Here is a 16189-nt window from a genome sequence, read left to right as displayed (position 1 = left end):
TACCGTCCTATGGAAAACCACAACATATTTCTCTTAATAACATCCTCCAGCTACCTCATTGCCCCAGTCACATTAATTTTTAATTCTTCTAAATGGGGATCATCTGAAGAAATAACATTTTCTTCTTTAGAAGACAGAAAACTATTTTTTCATTCTGTCTGTAGACAAGCTGCAGCTTTGCTTCAAAGAGGCAACATTTAGAGAGATAGAGTACTTTAAGGCGCTGTGTATCATATTCTATCATTTCCATTACACGCATTATACTGATTTGTGTGATTGAATTAGTACATCAAACTTTGTGGCTAACTGCTGTCAATTCCTCTGCGGCCTCCCTTCACAGCTATCTCCTCTCGTAAGTCACTGTCAGAGCCATTAAGAGGCTCTTTAGCTGATGTATTAGTGCCCTATTCACAGTTTCTAGTGGAACAGAGAGCATGTACAGCATGTGTGAGACAGAGAAGAATACACAAATGTCTGAGATGCAAAAATGTGGGAGTAAACCAGAGAACTAAAAACAGGAAAAGAGAATCATAATATCACTTGGGATTAGAAAAAAAGAAAAAGATGAAGTACAAGAATCCATTAGTCTGTACTGTAACATCTACTGTGCATCATCTGCCAGAAGTGGACTAATAATGGCCCATTTGTAAACCTCAAACCACACACACACACATTTACCCCACTGCAGCCCCCTCTCATACCATACACACACACACACACACACACACACACACACACACACGTGTCATTATTAACCGTGTCTTTATACCATTACAAAACTCTTCAGTGCTATTATTTGTGCAGGGCGGATAAGAAGAGCGGTTGGTGAGAGTGTGAACATGACAAGAAAGAGAAATTCTCCAAAATGTTATGCAAATAGTTTATTATCAGCACTGTTTTTTGTGTATTAAACATGTTTTTTTTGGCTTGTTCGAGCAAAGCTAACAGGAAATGAGAAGGGGGTTTATTCAGCTTTAATATTTTTGGCTGAAAAACAGGAGGTTGCAGTTTATTGTAGCTCTAAAATGTCTTGTAAAATGAAACTGCTTACAATAAAATAACATGTTTACTACTTTATGTTTCCCTCTGAGTTTAATGGCTGTAGTATTAACTAAGCTCTACCTTAATGGGGAAGAGTTGGCCTTTCACTGAGTTTCATCTTTAATCTTTCTCAGGAGAACTTTGCTTGAGTTCTGCAAACCAGGAGCCTCCAGTTATTCTCATGAGCTAAGTGCCATTTTTATTGTCTTCTGACTCGCACTTTTACAGTTGCAAAATTACTATTGTCCTTTTTCAAACATGTTTAAAGCAATACAATGTCTGTAATTTTTTAATTTCATAGAATTGAAAGAACCAAAGCTCTAAAAAAAGAGGTCTTCAATCAGATTTTCATCCCAAGGCAGTACAGATGAAACAAAAGGGAATAAAATTAACCGGTCCGCAACTTGTTAGTATTTAATTGTATTTATTAATATGTATTTTATTCATACAGGGGAAACACAGGGAGACTACTGACCTTTTTTGAAATTTATTTATTTATTTTTACAAGTGAAGCAATATTAGAGAGAAAAAAATAAATAATACTTAAAGCATTAAAAATGACAAAGGCCTACACGGCCAGGATTAATGTTTTACATTTCGGCAAACATTTTACATTTCGGCAAACCACATAGTTACATTTACATTTACATGTAGTCATTTCGCGTACGCTTTTATCCAAAGCGACTTACAGGAAAAATGGGGAACAATCAAAGTATAGTGCAATAAGAGCCATTAGTGCAGCAATAAGTGCTAGTGACAATTCTTTGAGGAGTAGAAGTAGTTACTCTGAATTATAATCAACAAACAATACTTGTTGAATATGAACGGTTCTGAACCATTGTGATGTGACGAGTGATGCTTTCAACCGGTTGCAAACACATGACATCCGGAAGACATTGTAAACGTGATGATCGCTCTTTAGCAGTTTAAAAACTGATTAATTAAGGTTAGGCACCAAAACTTTGGTACGGTTACAAAAAAACAACTTCCAAAAATGGGGTATGAAACCAGTCTGGATTGTTTGGTGCCATCCCAACAGCAGATGTACACTCACTGGCTACTTTATTAGGAACACCCGTTCAACTGCTCATTACCGCAGGTATCTAATCAGCCAATCACATGGCAGCTCAATGCATTAAGACATGTAGACATGGTGCATTGTGAGTATTTCAGAAACTGCTACTGGGATTTTTTCCTACACAACCATCTCTAGGGTTTACAGAGAATGGTCTGGAAAAGAGAAAATATCCAGTGAGGGCCAGTCCTCCTTGTTGATGCCAGAGGTCAGAGGAGAATGGTCAGACTGGTTGGAGATGATAGAAAGGCAACAGTAATTCATATAACCGTTATAACCAAGGTATGCAGAAGACCATCTCTGAACACACAACATGTCCAACCTTGAAGCAGATGAGCAGCAAAATACCACATCGCTATTTTATTAGGTACACCTTGCTAGCTAATAAAGTGGCCGGTGAGTGTATACGGCTTTGAACAAACACATAACACATATTTTTCATCACCAGACAACAAAAGTGTTTTAGATCAACATATCTGTGGTTTGCAGAAATGTAAAAAATATTTGCTGAAACCGGGCTGGCCTACAAGGCAGGGAATATTTTCCAAAGGTAGCAATGTTTATTGTTAAAATTATAACAAATGTGTTGGTACGTGTTCATCAACATTTCCTGTACGAGCACGGCGTGCAGTTTGTTGCATTTGTTCTATTCTATAGGACTTTTTTCTTTTTGGTATTGGAAGAGGTACTGATTATTGTTTTTTTCTTAAGCTAGTATTTGATTAAAGTTTAACATTCTGGTATCATGACAACCTTACCGCAAAATCCTGATAATCAGAAAAGGCATAAAGAATCTTGTCACAAGACAAAAAGGGAAAGAGTTGGAGAGGAAAGTCCATTTCTTCATGTCGTCGTCAGTCAGATAGGTTGGTCAGAGGCAGCGAGGGAAATGGCTCCGGAGTCGTAGGAGCTTTTGATACCTGGTTGGAGTGACAGCTGGCTGCCTGGGCTCTGAGCAAGAGATGCTTCTATCTGAGCACTCGACACCTGGATGGACACAAGGATGAAGAAAGTCTGTGATGGAGCTTCGACAGGAAAACTGGATTCAGTGCTCTGCCATCAGTGTCTATACTGTATGCAACTGTATCATATAAACAGACATTACCTCTTCAAACTTCTTGGCTTTGTACTGATCCGCCCCTTTCAAGAAGTTCAGGAGGATAATGTCACAGAGAACAGTACCCTGCCAACACGGATAAGAAGAAAAGTGTTATCAAAGCCGACAGCAAAAAGGTAAAAAAACTTGTATATCATCTTTGGTCTGTTCACAAATTCCTACCAGTCCAACAGAGGTGAAGGCAGCAACCAAGCTGATCAGTGTTGGGATTGTGTCAAACTTTCCTGCCTGGAAGAGACAGAGTCAGTTAACTTAACACCACAGACAGTGGGCCACAAGGTTATTATAGTTAACGGAAACTAATGAAGTAACGAAAACTAGAATTGAAAAAACATTTTTGTTAACTGAAATAAAAATAAAAACGAGAGTTTTTATGAAAACGATAACTAACTGAAACTGTATTTTGTGATTACAAAACTAACGAAAATGTCCTTTGTTTTCGTCTTTTTCAACTTTTTTCATACGTAAATCTTTTTGGTTGATATGAAATCTATTTCATCTATTTGGTTTTATGACTTAATAAACTTATTGGGGCTGAGATGGATCAGACAAAGGAAATAAAGGAAACATTTATTGTGACCTTATTGAACCTGGCACCCAACAAATACCCTATTACAAAAAAACTAAAACTAAGCATTTTACAAAAAATAAAAAACTAATTAAAACTAGCAAACTCACTCTTAAAACGAATTAAAACTAACTGAATTTGAAAACAAAAATTTACAATGAAATTAAAACTAAAACTAATGAAAAATGCAAAACTGTTATAACCTTGGTGGGCCATAGTCCCAATCACACTTGTGTGAACCAAGTGGGACACAATAACAACTGTATAACTTTCCAGCAGTTGAAAGTATTGTTTCCTTTACATTACACAAGAGATGTATGTTGTAATGATGTTATGAGGTTTTGTTTGTGCGACTGCATGTGTGAAGTGGGCGGGGTTTGTTAGATGTGCAGTTAATCCTTTGATTTTATTACACTTCACTTACTTGATTGTCAGGACTGGTGCACCTTGTCGGTTACAAGTTACATGTTAAATGTTAGCATAGTGTTCGAACAAATTGATGTTACATGAATAATTGAAAACTTACATTCAGCATTTCTGTGTTTTGTGTTCATATTTCAGGTTTACAACCTAACAAGGGGTCTAAATAACTTTCTGTCCATCGAGCTAACCACTGACTATGAGTATCGGTAGGATGGTGTGTGGATGTTTGTTGTGCGTGTTTATGCAATAAACGTAAAAAGAAAGATCTGAGTTGTATCTGGCGTACTTTTCCTGATATCCCTTCCAGATGGGAGTTTGCTAAACACTAATAGTAATTTAGTAAAAATCTGGACAACAACCATGTTGCAAAAAATGTCAAGTGCAACCTCTAAAAAAAAAAAGAAAAATATAAAAAATACAATTTTAACTTATTTATACACACATGCTTCTGCAGGGTGCCACAGTTTCACACAGCTCACCTTGCCAGTGACCATGACATCAAAGCGGATTGCGTATGCTTTGTGAAGTGTCCGAAACTCAGTCCCATTCTCTGTCTTGAAATATTTAGCAAATCTGCACTCAAAGAGATAAAAAAAGAGGCCAATGGATGAAAAGAAATAGAAAGCTAATGAGTACACATCAAGAAGATCAGCCTCCCTACCTGAAGTTGTAGCCTTTGGAGACGGCATTCTTGGCAAATGGTGCATCCAGTCGTGTGAATGAATACCTGGGTACACATTTCTCAATGTCCAGGTCCAGGTTACACTTCCACTCAATGTTTATTCCTATTTCTCCACCCTGAAAAAGAAGGATGAGGAGAAGAGAGACGCACCTTGAGGCTATCTGGTGGTAAATGAGAGAGTACTGTTCAGAATTTAGCTTTTCATTTGCTCAACCTACAGCTTGGATTAATCAGGGTTAGTTTGCACCAGAAAGTAGTACAGTGAAAATAATCAAAAGTGTCATTAAAAAATAAATGTTTCTAAACTGCTGAGGATTGTAACTGTAATTTTGTGCGCCGTGGAACATGATTAAAAGTTACAAAAGAGGAATTTTGTCATTTTAAACTGATGTGACCAGACTAAAGTGAGGCAGGGGAAACTGTAAACTTTATTTAAATTAAATTAAATTAAAACAGTACCACCCTCTTCCTATTTCCACACATGTCAACAAAACTGTCTCTCTGTGAGTAGTTTCCTGTGCAGTTGCAATATATTTCAGCCACTAGGATGAAAAGTGAAAGAAATTTTGATGAGGAAGAGGAAAGAGGAAAAGATGAACAAGACCTTATCTGCCAGTGCAGATATGTTCTGCCCGGTGTACTTCAGCACGTCCCCCACACGAAAGATGGGGCAGGAGGGGTTGGTTTCCCGGTCGTAGTTGCATCTCTTGATCATGTCACTAGTCATTTTACTGGGAAAGTTTCCTCTGAATGACAATGATTAGAAAAAGGAGCATGTGTGCAGTTTAAGTGTGCAATCGCAGATTTTACACATTTTCTTTTCAGCTGCTTAAATTTGAGAATGTGTGTGTATGCAGATGTGTGTGTGACCTACCTGGTGACATCGAAGAGTGGGAAGCGAACGCTGTTTTTGATGAAGATGGTGAAGTTGTTCACATCTAGCATTGGTTCTCTGTGCAGGATGTTGACAGAAAAAGGAGGCGTGAGGATGACAATGGAGGCCTTCAATGAGGGAAGTGTTGTCTGATGTACAAGCTTGTGTGTGTGTGCATGTGTGTGTGTGTTTGTTTGTGTGTGTGTGTGTGTGTGTGTGTGTGTGTGTGTGTGTGTGTGTGTGTGTGTGTGAATCGTACATTGTAACTTCGTCATTTTCAGCTGGACACCATCCATAAATCTCACATCGACCGTCTGTGCTGTTGTAAGGCCGAATGCAAACACCTGTTATCACCCCTGATGTGTCAGACAGAAAAAAATAAGAGTTAAAACTGATGTCAGTTTACCAGCAACTCCTGTGTTCTGCGAGGTAACTACTTATTAACTTATTTTGTTTATCGATTCTGGTGGCTTTGAAAAAGGCATAAATAAAATATTCTAAATATATTGTAATAATCTAAATATAGCGCACACTTAAACTGATATTGATATTTTTCAAATTTTGATTCCAAAACAGTTACAACGTTGTCCAAAATATAAAATAAAAAAAATAGAATGTGATATATTCAATGGAGAACTGTACAAATACATACAGTCATGGAAAAATTATTAGACCAATCTTGTTTTCTTCAATTTCTTGTTCATTTTAATGCCTGGTACAACTAAAGGTACATTTGTTTGGACAAATATAACGATAACAACAAAAATAGAGTTTCAGAGTTTAATTTAAGAGCCATTTTTCATGTTTTTTTTAATAAGGATTTTGGTTATCATCAAGAAAACCATGGTAAATAGCTAGATATCAGCTCTTAAATTAAACTCTTGTGAGCTATTTTTGTTATTATCACTATATTTGTCCAAACAAATGTGCCTTTAGTTATACCAGGCATTAAAATGAACAAGAAATTGAAAAAAACAATGGTCTAATAATTTCTTCTATGACTGTATGTTATGTACAATCTGATTAACTTTTTTTTTGTCAGTATACACACTGAATTCTAAAGTTGATTTATTCTGTTTTTATAAGCGGGAATCATCAGTGTTTGTAGGAGCATGATATCAAGCGTAGTTTAAATAGTTTGCTTCTACATTTTCAGGTTACATCTTTAGTATTGACGTGAAAGTTTCTCTTTAAGGAATTAAACTCACCGTTGGACAGGACGCTGCCTAAATGCTTGGTGCAGTCTGCGTCTGTGGTGCATTTAAACTTTCTCCCAAGCTGAAACACACACAAACTTAAAATGTGACATCAACCATATGTTTAACCCTTTTTTAAATTCCATCCATTCACAGGTACAGTAAAATATTTCAGTGAAACACATGGTCATACAGTAACCTGCATGAGTGCTAGTCGTTCATTTCAGTCATCCTGATCCTGACTGTGATCCTGATGCCATTATAAAGTGGAAATTTAATGAGAATAACTGCCCTGTTTTATTTGCAGACTTGTTACTATAAAGGCCTTTTAAGATGACAGAAAGGAGAGCAGAAGGTTAAACTATTAGCAACATTTTCTCTCCATTCGGAAATGCTTCACTGATTTTATTTTATTGTGTTTGTTGTCAGGCTCTCTTTCAAATAAGTCTTTCTTCCATTTTTTTGGTTGGTTTACTGTAGGTGCTTCTCAAAATCAAGGAAGGAACCTCAAACAACTAAATTTTAAGGATACTACATCACTGTTGGGAATGGCAGGAGCAAGTCTGATATTGGCAAATATTAAATATTAAAATCAATATCTAATAATAATATTTAACAGTAATATAATTATTAATGTTAATTAAATGATTAATAATCAGTTATTAATATTGGGGCACCACCCTGTGAACAGGGACCAATAACCAAACTGTGAAAGATAGTCTCATAAAAGGGGTGTTCACTATAAAGAAATATCAATATTCTAAACTATTAATAATTATAATAGGAACATTGAAAGGTGAAATTCAAGCACTGTCCTTCACAACCAGCTGTTATTACAACATCACTGACACCCGCCAAATGATGTCCGATGTCAAGGGTCCTGAGAATTCAACCGAGGACAGGGTCCTTCTTTCTGTACATTTTCAAGGATGCTAGTATGTATCCTCAGGGCTCCTTATGCACCCATAATACTTTGCGCACAATGGTCTCCCAGGAGTACAGGAGAAAAGGGCGACCTGCGAAACGTCTACACTGGTGGTGCAGTATACTATTTATTAAAAAAGATATTATAAAATAAATTTTAAAAAAGTATTTCTTCCTCCATTTCAACAAAAATGTTGAAAAACACTGATGTGAAAACCAGATCCTTGTTGTATACTTGTTTTTAAATTGTTGCGCTGAACTGAATGTAGGACCTGTCTAATTACACACATCTGCAAGCAATGATTGGAAAAGTCTTCTGCCTCTGTAGGAACCAACTCACGAGGACCTGTATATCAAGGAAGCATCCTTGACTTTGATAAGCACCAACTTTAGGCAGTTGTTTCTGCCAATGTATTCGGCTTTCACCATCTGAAGGAACGTGCAAGCACATCTGCATTTGTAGAACGACCAATCGGAGCTCTGTGGTTGGCCAAAGTCTAGTTTTCTCTCAGACCACTTGAATTACAACATGCTGAATTGGTATTATCAAAATCTTCCAATGACACCAAAAATATTTATAAGTTGAAAGAAATGGTTGCATTTCAGTTATGACTGGAGTTATTTGACGTTAGACTAGTAAAATCCTGTACACAACTAAAATACAATAAATATAGACGCATAAAGAAAGCATTTGCAGAGGGCTTTAAAACAAGGTTTTAAGAAGTGATTTAAAAGATGTTCTTACATCAACAAGTACAGGGGTGAGGAAAGTGTTAAATTGCACTGAAGCTGACTGGAACCAATGATTTGAATAAGTCCTTACCTCAGGACATCTGTCTTGAAACTGATTTTCTGTGATGATGATCTTGGTCATGATGCAGAAGACACCTGCACCCTGAAACACAGCAGAGCGTTCATGCTCGACTGTATTATTGTATAATGCAATGGTCAACAAACCAAACCAACAAACTAAAGAACACATAATCACAGTGTCTGGATCAGCAAAGATAGTTCATTGAAAGCAGTGTTTGCATTAAAAGGTCAAAGGTCATGCTTATTTTTTGTGGGGACGTGAACCTCGGGTTATCAGGGTCACACACCTGTTGGGGGAAGACATAGTCGGCCACATCCATCACACGGTTGTTATGAACACCGAAGCCTTTTACTTTGGTCATCACGGAGGACTCGATGGCGGTGTCGATCGACTGATACGCTTTCTCGTGGATGAAGACCCAGCTGCAGGGCACAAATGATGAACAGCAGGTCAAAAGTTATATCAGATTCAGCTGTAAAATTTGTTTTTAAGAAAAAAAGAGGCTATGATGTAACCCATAGTCTAAAAACACATTTAACATTTTTTTTATTTCAGTTCAGCATTATGCACATTTTACGCTCACATGTAGGCGGCAGGATAGAAGATGAAATGAGACAAAAAGAGGAAAAATATTCTGTGTGAAAAAAGTAATGATTGCTGTTCCAGACAAATGTATGTAATATTTTCAGTTTTTAAAACTTTTACTTTTTACAATACATTGTTTTTTTTGCATTAGGAAATAGTTAAAAATCAATTTTAACTTGCAGCAAATGAATTATTTATTTCATTCAGATGGTAAAACATCTTGTATCTAGAAAAACTTTCAGAACAGTGTGAAGTGTGAGCTACTCTACATCACTGTCCAGAACACGGTGGTTGTCTCCACAGAAACCGCCAAAAACCTTGGCGTAACTCTTGACAAACAACTGTCCCTCTCCACAAACATCACCACCACCACCAGATCTTGCAGATTCTTGCTGCATAACATCAGGAGAATCCGCCCGTTTCTCACCCAGAAGGCAGCTCAGGTCCTGGTCCAGGCGCTGGTCATCTCACGCCTGGACTACTGCAACTCCCTCATGGCAGGTCTGACTGCCAAAGCCATCCGACCTCTACAACTCATCCAGAATGCAGCTGCTCGATTGGTCTTCAATCTCCCCAAATTTTCACACACAACACCCCTCCTCCGCTCCCTCCACTGGCTACCGGTGGCTGCACGGATACATTTCAAGACTCTAGCTCTGGTGTACTCCGCTGCTAACGGTTCAGGTCCTACTTACATCCAGGACCTTGTCAAACTCTACACCCCTGCCCGTCCTCTACACTCTGCATCAGCCAAACAGCTGGCGACTCCCACCCTGCGTGGGTCAACTCGCCTCAAAACCACTTCCAGACTTTTCTCTGTCTTGGCTCCCAAATGGTGGAACGAGCTCCCCACCGACATCAGGACCTCAGACAGCCTGTACATCTTCCGCCGCAGGCTGAAGACCTATCTCTTCCAACAATACCTCGGTTAAGTCATGGTCACCTAACATATATATTTAAAAAATAAAATTAAAAAAAGCTCTTATTCTTTTCTTTTCTCTTCTTTTCTTCTTTAACATATAGCACTCCTTTAGCGATGACAGTTGGCTCTTAAAGTTATGTACCTGTGGTCTATGTCTAGTACCATCAGGTTGAATGCACTTATTGTAAGTCGCTTTGGACAAAAGTGTCAGCTAGATGACATGTAATGTAATGTAATGTAATGTAAAAGTGTCTTACATCTCACAGATGGCCTTACTTTTACCTTTTTATTCTTTAAATTGAATGCTTGACTTTTAAACATAATGGTAAAACGCAAGAGGCACCAACTGGTGCATGAGATACTTTTATTCAACACAGTAAAGATAAACATAGGAATTTATTGTTTAAAACATAATTAAAGAGGTTTTATTATCTATAAATATGGCTTATCTTATTTATAGAATATTATTCAAACAAGTGAAATGACATTTTTTTGTTTCATAAAATATTAAAAATGAATGTTACCAAATGGTTTAAGATTGACATTATAAAAAATTATTTACATTTTTTACATTTTGCCTGCAGCTTTCTGATCTAAGGTACATTTTGGTGATTAAACTTATGTACAATTTTGAATGCAGGACACTGTAATGGAGTTTTTTTTTTATATTGTTGAATTGTTATTCTTACGTAAGTGAAAAGTCTGAGCAATTCCTTCACTGCTCGTATCACAGATTTTTTTGCAGCACTTAACTTTACTGTATAACTGCACGTCTCCAGATAATCTCTACTAGAGATTAAAATGTTTTAGAACATATTTTGTGCTCCAACAGTAACTAACTTGGTACATTTACTTTTCTGCAGTCTGCTGTGAATGCATGACTTTTACTATAATGGAGTATTTTTTACATTGATGTGTTGCTACACTTACTTGATTAAAACTGTCAAACTTTTTTGAGGGAATGTCAGAGTCTAAAATTAAAGTAAAAACTGAACATAAATGTGGCGACTAGATATTTGAAAAATGTAAAGGGTTTTCACATGAACTATTCCTTCTAACGGTAGTTCCAGGGGAAACTGAGAACCGGGGGATTTAAAAAGATAACAATAACAACAATAACAAACATTACTGACCCGACAAAATATGAGATGATGAGCACTTGTACGACCCGGTTGATGATGCCCACGGACCAGCTCTTGACCACCACAGACTTGGTGGTCTCGTAGGTGAAAAAGTCAGTAACGCAGCCCCACACCATGCCCATGGCTGCTTGTCAGGATAAGTCAGAAAGAGACAGACGATGGGTGGGATCCTCCTAAAACTGAGAGAAACTCCTGTCCAGCCTCAACAGGTGCCTCCAGAGAAGTGGGGAGGTAAAACTGTAGCTCCTGATTCCGATGAGAGAGATGTGGTCTTTATTTTTGCGTTGGTCGTGTCTTGCACTCACTTGGTGTGGCCTGTGTTCATCTGCTTCTCTGCATATTTAACGGTCAGAGCTCACTGTCTCTCTCCTCTTTGTTTCATTGGTTTATGACACAAACTGGACCTCCCCTTCCTGATCCCTAATGAGCATGAGGACAATGTGAAAGTGTGCTTCTGTCCCTCCCTCACCCTCTTCCTTCCTCCACCACAAATCCCCACGTCCCATGCCACCTCTCTCTCACCATCATCCATTTTCATTTACCCAAGACAGGTTCCTGAGTGTTTTCTTTTAACATTTCTTGGATGCTTTTATCAGATCTCTTTATTCTTCTGTCCGTGTTAGTGACTCAGAGGGAATCTAACCCTCAAACCTGCGCTTTTCACTCACAGGAGACAACAACTTAAGCTGTTTAACAGCAGCAAGCTGTAAAACAAAAATCATTTGTGCATTGCACTACACTGTAATAAATTATTCTGTAGTCATTTAATTTTACTGAATATATTTGATAAAATGTATTAAATATAAATGCGTCCTTGATTTTGAGGCAGTTGTTTAAGTAACTTTAATATAAAAATGTTTGAGATAGAATCTACTTATTTTGATCACATTAAATAGAATCTTTGTGTATGTAATTCTAAATCAAGAGAATTTTGAATGAAAACAACACAATAGAATTAGTCCTTTTCTATTTTATTCTTACTGACCGCCAGAAGCGGTGTTTTCATCACTGGATATTCCATCTCGCGCATGCGCAGGTCGAGTAGTTATACCAACAAAGTCACCTGTGACCCCTGGATGACCCGGGAACATCTATAAGTTTCGGTGTCACCAGAGGATCTGTTCCTTCTATCTTCTCGCGATTGCGGATTGTATGAATGCAGGTCATACACATATTCTAATAATCTATAATCGGCTCGTCGCTGATAACTTTGTAACCCAAGGGTTGGTGCTTCGGACGTCATCTGTCCACCAGAGGCTGCTGTTTTGGAACGTCAACAGCTGCGATGCCGCCGTGCCGGCTCGTGTGTCCGCTTACCGTCAGCACTCGGCTAGGTGTGGTGTGTACTGCATGCTTGATCATTGCTCTGCCGACGGGTGTTTTCGCCTAGTCGTGGGCGTGCGTGTGCAAGTAAGTACGTGCGATCATAGCCTGTTTGCTAGCCTTCGGATAGCACGGTTGTTAGCGCTACTCTCCCTGCTGTGGGCGGTTGTCTCTCGCACCGGGACTTTGGTGCTCTCGCTGTAACCCGGTTGCGTTTATTCATTTCTGAACCTGGGCTAGTATGTTCGCTAGACCGCCTTGTGTTACATTTTTGCTACACAGTGCTGGTTGTACGACGGCTGTGTGCGGTTCTCTCTCAGGCTCACAAGGCAGTCTAGCGAACACACTAGCCTAGGTTCAGAAATTAATAAATACGCAACTGGGCTAAAGCGAGAGCACCAAAGTCCCTACCTGCTCATGGACTTCCTGAAGGGAATCAGTCCTTCCTACCAAAGCGGTTATCCCCCCGACAGGTGAACCAATCGGTAGAGCTGGAGGCTTTCAGTCCCCCAGGCTCACCAGGGGGAGCAGACATGACTTCGGACCTGTTGTGCCCGGCATGGGCACTTAAGGCATATGTGGAAAGGACCACCAACCTACGCAGGACAGACAACCTCTTCATATGTCATGGAGGCTACAGTAAGGGGGATGCTCAGTCTTAACAGAGACTCTCCCACTGGGTTGTGAATGTGGTCTTGCACACTTATAGCACACAGAGGCTTCATGTACCCGGGAAGGTTAAGTGCCATTCTGCCAGGAATGTAGCTGCATCATGGGCTGCGTTGAAGGGGGTTCCTCTTCAAGACATCTGTACTGCTGCTACCTGGTCTTTGTTGTGCACATTTGCTCAATTCTACAGAGTAAATGTTGCTGCTCCTCATCCTGGGTCGACTGCTGTCCTGTCGACAGCTTCAAGCCCCTAGGTGGTCGGTATCCTCGTGACCTTTTTGGAAAAAGTCATCCAGTGCTGAAAGCACCGCCTCTGGCGGTCAGTAAGAATGTAAGAATGTAACTACGGTTCTATGAATTCTGGATGACCGCCAGTTCTCTGTCACTCGGATCTCTCAGTTTCGCGAGAAGATCCAGTTGGAACAGATCCTCTGGTGACACCGGAACTTATAGATGTTCCCAGGTCATCCAGGGGTCACAGGTGACTTTGTTGGTATAACTACTCGACCTGCGCATGCGCGAGATGGAATATCCAGTGCTGAAAACACCGCCTCTGGCGGTCATCCAGAATTCATAGAACCGTAGTTACATACGTAACTCTCGTTTTAATTGACACTTAACACTTCCTGTTAAGTTGTTATTACCTCAACTTGTAACGTAGTTAGATTTAATAAATAATATTGCATGCAATCTGTTGCCTCAATTTTATTGAGTAGCTATTGTTTATCTTTTTTTACAGTGTACCTTATTATGTGTTTGCTATATTTATTGGTTTATTTCACAGCGGGCTCTTAAACAGGCATGAAAAGAACAGCTAGCAGATGAACCGAGAAACAAACAAGACTAACAAATTGGAATTATCTCTTTTTATTTAGCTCTTTGATTTACAAGCACATATAAAGAGGTCAGATTATAACCAAAGAGGTAAATCAGCCAGACTAATACACTGGACAAGATATATCAGTATCTCTGTATTTGTCAACTCATTACTTGTATGAAATTGCAATACAAAATGCCAAATATTATTTAAAAATTTAGAAATAGCACTGTTATTACATGGTTTATCCACCAGGAAGCACTGACAAGTTTATCTTTAAACTGAAAAATGTTACTTATCAAAAACGTATGTGCATTTATGACAATTTTTTTAAATACAAAATTTGGGATATTGCTGTCTAATTGTGTTACATGTTTATTCTGACTCATTAATTTTTTTTTTATTCTTAGGTCTACAAACAGGCCAGGTTGGAAATGAACCTGGACCAAGTTAATCTGAGAGCAAGTTTCATGAAAGTAGCTGTGAAAACTTCTGAAAATATCGGAACTTCAAATGTAACCACTCAAACAAATACAAATGTTCAATGTGCCTCCATTAAACATAATTTTATTCATTAATGTACAGTAACAGAACAGAAAAAAATATATGAGTACAGGGTCCTATAGGAGGCTTGAAGCACTGTAATAAATTACAAACTGTGTTATTGACAACTGTGCAATAATTGCGACATATGATACCACCACTTCTCAACACACTCACAAGCACCATCAGCATTACTGCCTTTCACATCAGAGATAATGTAATGAAGCAATGACAGTGTGTGTGTGTGTGTGTGTGTGTCTGTGTGTGTGTCTGTGTCTGAGTCTGTGTGTAGATGTATGTGCCTAGAGACTTTGTCATTTCTTAAGTGGGTCCATTATGTTTGTGGTCAATTATTGGTAATCTAATACAAGACAAGATAAACACACATGCTCAAGCTTTCAGGATGCATGTGACTGTAACATTTACCACAAAGACCGTGAGCATTCCTGTAATGGTCAACGACACTGAAACATATACATCTACTAATTAGAGACACCATTCATCAGATGTCTAGATCTGTGTAGGTACAGACGAGTGTTAGGAGGAAGTGGACGATTTTTGATGGATTACTTTGTGAAAGGGGAAACCATCGTAAAAGTGATCATCATTCAAGAGGAAGGGATCCATGCAAACACATTCACACTCAATCTGTTGACCGCTACACTTAGGACATGCCAGCACACAAACATCCCAACGTCACGTGAACACAACCTCACACATAAACAGCTACATGACTTATTTTTGGCTCTATCAGATGGCAACGACGGTCAGTCAACCAATTTGGTTTAAACTGAAATATCCCAACAATTATTTGATGGATTTCCATGAGAATCTGTACAGACTTTAGTGTTGTTCTGTGGATGAATCTAGCAGATATTGGTGACTTCCTGACTTTATCTTTACCGGCATCATCAGGTCAGAGTTTTTAATGAAATACCTCAACATTTACAAGCAAAACTGGCAATATATAAAAATAAATAAAAATATGAAATAATGAGTTGATTTCAACAAATTACTGCAGGAATAACAACGCATCATAGAAAAGCAGCAGATTATTCGCCCTCTTTTATGCCGATTGACCCCAACTGCACTAAACATACAACTCTCCACAGTAGATTTGGATGCAGAAAGTGGACAATAAAACGTTAATTGGTCCAGTGAAGGAAAATCTACAATCTGAAAAACGTTCAGATGGAATTGTTGATTGTTGACTGTGCAATTTCCACACTTAGGAATATTTGTACCATCGATGTACCTCAAGCCTGAAGGATCAGCTCAAGGACAAGCAACCGTAGGTCTCCCTGATGCTGTCAGAACATATCTTTGAGGGTACAATCAATGGTGGAAAAGGAAAAATTATTGTAAGAAACATATAACTGACAAAAAACACAAGGGGTTATTCTGAGGACATCCAGTCAGTGTTACTGCAACAGGATGTGCAGGAAGAGTATCTTATCATCAAACCAACACCAGC

The 16189-nt window shown here is 38.6% G+C and overlaps 1 protein-coding gene across 1 annotated transcript; it reads right to left on the bottom strand.

Moving 5' to 3' along the window:
- Positions 1-1544: 1544 nt before the first annotated feature.
- p2rx3a (purinergic receptor P2X, ligand-gated ion channel, 3a) lies at positions 1545-11485 on the bottom strand. The gene is made up of 12 exons (XM_059346567.1): positions 11355-11485; positions 9001-9136; positions 8724-8795; positions 6989-7058; positions 6040-6136; positions 5781-5858; positions 5511-5652; positions 4886-5022; positions 4704-4797; positions 3396-3461; positions 3222-3299; positions 1545-3103 (listed from the first exon to the last, which is right to left on the bottom strand). Exons 1-12 carry the CDS (start codon positions 11483-11485, stop codon positions 2975-2977), a joined length of 1230 nt encoding a protein of 409 aa, XP_059202550.1. The 3' UTR covers positions 1545-2974.
- Positions 11486-16189: the final 4704 nt, after the last annotated feature.

The sequence above is a fragment of the Centropristis striata genome, chromosome 12, assembly GCF_030273125.1.
Source record: "Centropristis striata isolate RG_2023a ecotype Rhode Island chromosome 12, C.striata_1.0, whole genome shotgun sequence".
NCBI classification, from domain to species: domain Eukaryota; kingdom Metazoa; phylum Chordata; class Actinopteri; order Perciformes; family Serranidae; genus Centropristis; species Centropristis striata.
The sequence above is the reverse complement of the archived record's forward strand: the minus strand, read 5'-3'. Positions and strand labels throughout refer to the sequence as shown.

Bases quoted from the DNA above. Each gene is read 5' to 3' on its own strand.
- p2rx3a (XM_059346567.1), bottom strand. From the start codon at position 11,485: ATGGGCATGGTGTGGGGCTGCGTTACTGACTTTTTCACCTACGAGACC. The intron at 8,796-9,000 runs GTGTGTGACCCT...GCTGTGTTTCAG, and splicing joins ACTATGTCTTCCCCCAACAG to GGTGCAGGTGTCTTCTGCAT. The intron at 3,300-3,395 runs GTAGGAATTTGT...CCGTGTTGGCAG, and splicing joins CCTTCACCTCTGTTGGACTG to GGTACTGTTCTCTGTGACAT.